This window comes from Salmo salar, chromosome ssa20 (assembly GCF_905237065.1).
Source record: "Salmo salar chromosome ssa20, Ssal_v3.1, whole genome shotgun sequence".
Taxonomy (NCBI): Eukaryota; Metazoa; Chordata; class Actinopteri; order Salmoniformes; family Salmonidae; genus Salmo; species Salmo salar.
Genome location: NC_059461.1, coordinates 16,364,633 through 16,372,290, shown reverse-complemented (window position 1 = coordinate 16,372,290; position 7,658 = coordinate 16,364,633). Strand labels below are relative to the sequence as shown.

Sequence of the window (7,658 nt, the reverse complement as noted above, 5' to 3'; positions counted from 1 at the left end):
ACTGAGCTTACAGAGGAGTTTTGGAAAACCCTTGAGTCATGCGTTGCACCTTTCCAGCGTGCACACACTTTGTACATGTTATTGAAAACCAGTTTTTAAGATTCCTGTACTCCTCAGAATCTGTTGTAGAGGGACACTTGATGGGAATATAACATCCATCTACACAGCCAATATTTATAGGACTCTACATTGTAGTTGGCTTGGGCAACAGAATCGGGGAACTTGACATAACTGTCTTTCAGTTCACATATACTGTAGCATTGCAGACATTGTTGGCTATTCTGCATAGTCGGTTCACTTACACAACACAAATTTCCTGTTTCACGATGGAAGGTTCCAGATGCCAAAAACCTCAAGCTGGTCAGTACTTGTAGGGAAGGGCCTTCCCCAGAGTCAGATGAAAACCTTGCTCAAGCAAACAAATATCAGCTGCATTATCTTTGTACATACGGAAATGGTCACAGAAATTGATTTCATCAAAATCATTCAGTGAGTTGCTCCTGTCTATAATCGCCCTTCTGTCCGGTCTTGGTGGTGCTCTGTGATCATCATTGAAAAAAATCTACTTAATCCATTTCCCTCCATTTCCAAGTTCAACCTGGGGGTCAACATCCATTAATCTGAAGTTAAACCTGCCTCTGGCCAGGTTTCATTTAAGCCTTCATTTAGATCTAGATTAACTCTAATTGTCCTTCTGGAAATCAGACATTTTAAATCTAGACTAGGGCAAGTTTGAGAACATTTTAAACTGTCTGAGAAATGCAGTTAGTCAGTTTAAAAAGTGTTATTTAGTCTAGGATTAGGCTTAATCTGGGTCTGCGAAACCAACCCACTTACAAAGTATAAATAGTTCACACTCTAGACGAGGCCTCGTAAACAAAACGTAACATGATTAGTAAATGGTTTATAATGACCTATATGAATGAAGTAAGGATGAATAAATGAAGAAACAATTTTCTAATCCATTATAAATGCTTTATTACTTGGAGTTAAGTGCTACCAATTTTTCGGGTATTCTGTAGATCTTGCCATGAGCCTGAGAGAACATTCTGTAGTTTTAAAACTAATTTCCTGTAATTCTACACATTTTGCAATGGCTTATGACATGTTCATATGCTATTTGTTTGGGGGGGGGGGAATGGGCATATGTAGGACTTCCTAACAATTGTAACAAGCCTGCCCCCAAGTAGTAGGCTTGTCAAGCAGCACATCTTTACAGAAATACACTATTCTTGGTAGTCTCCCTGCCTAACCTTTTTTTGCCATCTTTAACCTAAGTGTACTCTATACAGCTGCCCCACGAACCTCATAGGCTAATCCAAGATTTCAGTAATCGGATTCCTTGGTGCATAACATTTTGTCATTGAAGAGGCATCCTTGATTTTGTTGAATACATCAGCTAAAATAAGATCAAGAACAATGAAGACAGAACACCATCGCAAAGTACAAATGGTTATCAACTCCCCAATTTCAGAAGAGCAATGATGTGAAATTTCAAATATAAAAGGTTTGATTGAAGAAACACTCATGAGTAGTGAATCAACATGTCAAATACAACTAACATGAATTTGAAAGGCACTCTCCATTGACAACCTCTCAATATTTTCATCCACACCACCAACATACTTGTATTAAAAGAGCTCAATCTTGGATTGTGCATCTTGGGGGGGGAGCACAACAACAAAAACATATTTACAACAGAACAGTGGTTAAAAAGCAGGTCCTTCTCCTCCACAGAGAATCGCTCACAATGGCTGCATTCATTTAGTTTGCCCGGGGTACCGGGTAGGCACAGTTTGCACATTTTCTACCATTTCTTTGTGAAATCTAGCTCACCAGCTAAAAAGAATACTCCCAATCCCATTCAGAAAGTCACAAATCACTGGCACAGTAGGGAGCCCTGCTCAAATCACCCACAGAGACCTGAGAGGTACAGTAAGCCTTGGTTTTGGTATGGACTACTAGTCCGTTCGTTATAAGGCAATGTTTACCTTGTAAATGTCCCTCAGACTCTTATAAAACACATACTTTTGGCATTGATACATAATAAACAACACATAACCCATAGATATTGATTTAGACAGGGAAGGTAAAACTTCAAATTTGTCTTTATACTCCAGCATTTTGGATTTGAGATCACATGTTTTATATCACGCCACAGTACAGAATGCCACCTTTAATTTGAGGGTATTTTCATACATAGGTTTTACTGTTTAGAAATGAATGCACTTTATGTATCTAGTCCCCCCATTTAAAGGTGTCATAAGTATTTGGACAATTCACTTAGTGCATTACATGTAGTCAATGATTTGGGATTTGGTCCCATATTCCTAGCATGCAATGTTTACATCAAGCCTGCGACTCTACAAACTTGTTGGATGCATTCGCAGTTTGTTTTGGTTGTGTTTCGGATTATGTTTTGCCTACTAGAAACGAATGGTAAATAATGTATTCTGTCATTTTGGAGTCACGTTTATTGTAATTCACAATATAATATTAATCTCAACACTTGGATGCTACCATGATTACAGACAATCATGAATGAATTGTGAATAATGATGAGTGAGAAAGTTAAAGGCATACATGTCATCCCCCTAAAAATTGCTAACCTTCTACTCATATTTATAATAAAAGTGACTCCAAAATGACACAACACATTATTTACCATTCATTTCTACTGGGCACAACATAATCCGAAACACAACCAAAACAAATTGCAAACGCATCCAACAAGTGTGTTGTCACAAGCTTGATGTAGTCATTGCGTGCTACTGTATGAATATGAGACCAAATACTAAACGTTTTCGACTAAATTTAATACACTATAAGTGAATTTGGACAAATACTTATCCACCTTCAAATGGGGGGGGGGACACACACACACTAGATATTGCACATAAAGAGCTAAACCTCATAACAGATGTATGAAAATACCCTCAAATAAAAGATGATTCTGTACTGTCGCCTCATAACACATTTGATCTCAAATCCAAAATGGAGCATAGAGCCAAAATGAAACATTTTAGCTTCACTATCCAAATAAATACGTAGGGGAGTGCACATAACCATACTAAAAGGTAAATGAGTTGGAAACACCGTTTCAATGGAGAGATAATGAGAAGAAAAAGAAGAGAAACAACCCATCTCTGCTGCACGCGTAGCCAGCCCTGGAGAAAGTGTCACTGTCTAGAGATCAAATAAATCTAAAAAAAAATTTTTTAAAAGACATCCTTGAAAAAAAATATATGTTTTTTTGAAAATGCAACAGTCTCAACGTAATCCCATACAAAATATTTTCATTCTAATACACTTAGATGATTCGTTTAGTAAAATCCCATTTCAACAGATCTAGTAGCTGAACAAAACTCCCCCCGGGGGGTGCAAGGAAACAGACAGTGGAATAATGAGTGTTTTTCCTTTGGTTTGCTTTGTCAGTCCTCTTCTTAATGATGCGTTTGGTCTATGGATGTGGTGAGCAGCAGACCGGTCAAAGACTGGCCTGAGGCAGAACCCCATCAGGGGGAACTGGATAGGAGTGACGACCACACCAGTTTGATGTGGTTACTTTGTTCATCTGCTTTCCCCCCCATTGATTTCCTGTTCCCAGTCTAATTTGTTGAAATATGGCAGATGTGCAGGGTCTTTTTGGTTGTTTTCATTGAAGGCTGAATATGAATTCATGGCTCCGTGAGATGACTGGCTGATATTGCAAATCATGTGACTAGGAAAGTGCATATTTTTCATGCATCTACAGACCCTCCCCAAGCCCCACACACACATCCCACTACACCACACCCAGGCAGGCATGTGCGCACACACACACACACACACACACACACACACACACAAAAATTAGTAAACATCTTTGCCAATAAAATAATAAATAATAGAAATTCACATTCATTCGCTGGTTGGTTGTGTTTTGGGTAAGTTGTGTTCTCATTGGTCACTATGGTCCTGTGGCGGTCCTAAGTAGCTCCATGTCTTTGCGTGTGCGTGTGCTGGTCTGTGTGCAGCCGTAGGCCTCCAGGCCCAGGGGGAGGTAGCGCTCCTGCAGCCCCAGCCCCTCCTCACCCTGCCCAGCCAGGATAGAGGCCCACGGAGGGGGGAAAGAGCCACCCTGGAACCCCCAAAACACCAGGCTCTCTGTGAGAGAAAAAAGTGTCATGTGGAAAATACTGTAATGAGGTGAGCAGAGACAGAATAAAAAGTATACATTGCAGAGAAAAGACAGTTGGAGAGACAGCAGGAAGAGAGGAGGGGTAAAAGAGGGAAACAGTGACAAGGGCCAGAGAACAGCATAGAAAAACCAGACCTGGCCTAGAGTAATCGCACCCGCGAAAGGGAACCATCTGAAAGTGACACCAACCTTTACTCTGCAGATCTGCTGCCTTGGCCATGCCCAGGGGGACCAGATACGGTGCAACACCGGCTAAGCCATCAGGCTGCCCTCGCGTTCCCAGAAGCACTATTGACCTAGTCATGAGAGAATATAACCAATTAGGATTAATCGATTCACAATCAAGACAAATGTCTTTCATCAAAATTCCAAAAGTTCTTCCAGACAAGAAGAAACTACTTGAATAGTATTTCAACCCAGGTCTGCAACAGACCACCAATTGAGTTCTAACTCCAACCAGCAAAGGGCCTAATCCTTTCCCCCTCACCTCTTTGGTATTCCAGTTTTAAAATACTGCTCCATTTTAGAGTCCATTTTGGAGAAAGATGACTTCTTTGTGACTTTTCCAGAGCAGGCGTCCACAGAAACCAGGAAGAAGCCTGGCTGTGTGAAGGAGAATGTCTCACTGTTCACCTGAGGAAAAAAAGACATTGTAGAAAAGTGGATAAGAAGTACGCCGGAAAGCTACACCACATACAGATTTAAAACATGGGTGGTGCTTTTCTATTCATAAACATTCAATAAACATTTAGAATGGCTTTTTGATGGACATTATTATGAATGTTTTACAGAAACAACTGCGTCGAGAACAGAGAAAAACCAACATACCAACAAGATGCACAGGGACAATGTACTCAACAAAAACACATAATGTACTAACATGTTATTTCAAACCTGTGGTACTCACAGTGATAAAGGACTGTGTGTCTCCACTATGCTGCTCCTTGCTGCTGAGAGATTTGATCTGAGTTTGGAGGTAGGCATTCCACGGGTCACTGGAAAACACCAGCTACCAGGAAACACACAGATTCAAAGCAGGGCTTTAATGTGCTCAAGCCTTTTCCAATACAAATAATAATGTAACAATGACAGTGTGGGGGGGGGGGGGCTAGTAGACTGACCTGGGAGGCTCCACAGTCCCTGCAAGGTTGGGTGCTGAGGGTGGGCATGGGTACCACTGCCGAGGGGGCCTTGGTGTATTTGGGATAGGCCTTGGTCGTGCAGTTACAGGTCAGTTTGGAGGACGACGTGGTGGCCATCACTTTCACCCTCTCGCAGCCCTTAACCGAGCAGTAGCTGTGGCCGTCGCGTCTCTGCCTCGCCCGCAAATACAGCCACAGCATTCTAGGACAGAGCAGAGAGGCTGGTGTCAATCGAGAGAAAGGTGAGGAACAAAGAGAACGAGAGAGACACTGACAGAGGGGCAAATCAGAACTTAAGTAAAATGTTCACTTAGTCTCCCAAAGACTTCAAAGCATGACTAAGTGAAAATTACACTTAATTGGAAGTTCAGATTCGCCCCGGAGAGAGAGGGCCAGCAGATATACAGACAGTAGCATAAAGTGACTCTCTCACCCCACACTGTGGTCAAAGAAGTACTTCCTCTCCAGCGGCTTCTTCTCCAGATCGGCGAGGGAGTACAAGGGCCCGTAGTCGGCGATGTCATCGAAGGTGTTGCTCTGGCGGTCGTTGATGTCAGCCATGACCTGGAAGGTGGTATCAGGTGGGTAGCAGAGGCCCACCAGCACCCAGTCACCTCTGAAGAGACAGGAGACAAAAGGTGACGATGAAGGTTCAAGATCTGGCTTATGAACTAACCCCACTGACAAATGCAAACATAGCCTTTCATCGCACACGCATTCACACACACACAGCAGAGACGGTCAAAACCAGAGCCCTTCAGATCCAGACCTTGCATAGAAAATGAGAAGAGACCAAGACCAGTTTCAATATGGACAAACAAGACAGAGAGCAAGACACAGACCAACCAGCTTTTTAAAGAAACACACCCACACACAAGTCCCAATGTGTCACTCACTGGTTGAAGTTGATGAGGGAGAGGACAATCTCTCTGGGAGCCGGGCCGTCCCAGTGCAGGGTGTAGCTCTTGCTCATCATGAGGATAGGCTGGTACTGCTGGGACAGCGCCCCATGGCTGTTGATACCTCTCAGCACCAGGGGAGCCTCAGGGTACTCATCTCTACTGATGGACAGACTGAGGCTGGGAGCTCCCTGGGTCTGGATATACACCTGGAGGACAGACAGTAGAGGTTGTTGACCAATTGAGTTCGGTAACCACTTTTATACATTTGTATTTATTCAGGTGAATCCAATTGAGACCAGTGTCTCATTTACAATGGTGACCTGAGGACAAAAACTACATCAATACAGCAACAATTTTTTTTTAAACTTAAAAAAAAAAAGACAGCTACAGTGAGGGAAAAAAGTATTTGATCCCCTGCTGATTTTGCACGTTTGCCCACTGACAAAGAAATTATCAGTCTATAATTTTAATGGTAGGTTTATTTGAACAGTGAGAGACAGAAAAACAAAACAAAAAAATCCTGAAAAACACATGTCAAAAATGTTATAAATTGATTTGCATTTTAATGCAAAAGTACAGGAGAAAAGTAGCTACAAAGAGAAAAGTACGGGAGAAAAGTAGCTACAAAGAGAAAAGTACGGGAGAAAAGTAGCTACAAAGAGAAAAGTATAGGAGAAAAGTAGCTACAAAGAGAAAAGTATAGGAGAAAAGTAGCTACAAAAGAGAAAAGTACGGGAGAAAAGTAGCTACAAAGAGAAAAGTATAGGAGAAAAGTAAGCTACACGAGTCAGAGCGCTGTCTGCTGATAGAACACTCGTTGGTGAATTCGTGCAACAGAAGCACGAAATTAGTCTGATCCTGAGCAGAAATTACAATATGAAGATATTTCTTATGCATTTGATCTTTTTTTCCCCGGCGTAAAAAAATTCATAATTCTACATTAAGGCGACCATTAAACGTTACTTGCTAGTGACTGAATTAGTTTTTTCTCCTCTACGTTCTCGGTCGTCTTCTCCGAGCAGAGCAGGCGACTCTTGCGACTCCACACATATACAGAACGTACTGACTTTCCTTCAGACAAGAATGCGTCAAAACTTTGTTGATTTGCAAAATCTCTCTCATTCACATTCGCTTGTAAATGTCCAAACTCAACAAAAATGACATTCGGTAGCTCCTACCTATACACAGTGCATTTGGAAAGTATTCAGACCCTTTGACTTTTTCCACATTTTGTTATGGTTACAGCCTTATTCTAAAATGGATTACAATAGTTTTCCCCTCATCAATACCCCACAATGACAAAGCAAAAACTGTATAGAATTTTTTTTTAGCACACTTACATAAGTATTCAGACTCTTTACTCAGTACTTTAATGAATCACCTTTGGCAGCGATTACAGCCTCAAGTCTTCTTGGGTATGAAGCTACAACTTTT

General features: G+C 41.6%; 1 protein-coding gene across 4 annotated transcripts in view; it reads right to left on the bottom strand.

Moving 5' to 3' along the window:
- Positions 1–953: 953 nt before the first annotated feature.
- cemip2 (cell migration inducing hyaluronidase 2) overlaps positions 954–7,658 on the bottom strand; it is a 69,385-nt gene continuing 62,680 nt past the window's right edge. For all 4 annotated transcript variants that reach the window (XM_014160649.2, XM_014160651.2, XM_014160654.2 and 1 more), the window contains exons 18-24: positions 6,219–6,430; positions 5,756–5,938; positions 5,302–5,524; positions 5,088–5,189; positions 4,668–4,813; positions 4,370–4,476; positions 954–4,146 (exon numbers count right to left, since the gene is read on the bottom strand). In XM_014160649.2, coding sequence (XP_014016124.2) covers positions 3,950–4,146; positions 4,370–4,476; positions 4,668–4,813; positions 5,088–5,189; positions 5,302–5,524; positions 5,756–5,938; positions 6,219–6,430 — 1,170 coding nt within the window. In that variant the 3' untranslated portion in view covers positions 954–3,949. The remainder of the gene's footprint in view (positions 4,147–4,369; positions 4,477–4,667; positions 4,814–5,087; positions 5,190–5,301; positions 5,525–5,755; positions 5,939–6,218; positions 6,431–7,658) is intronic.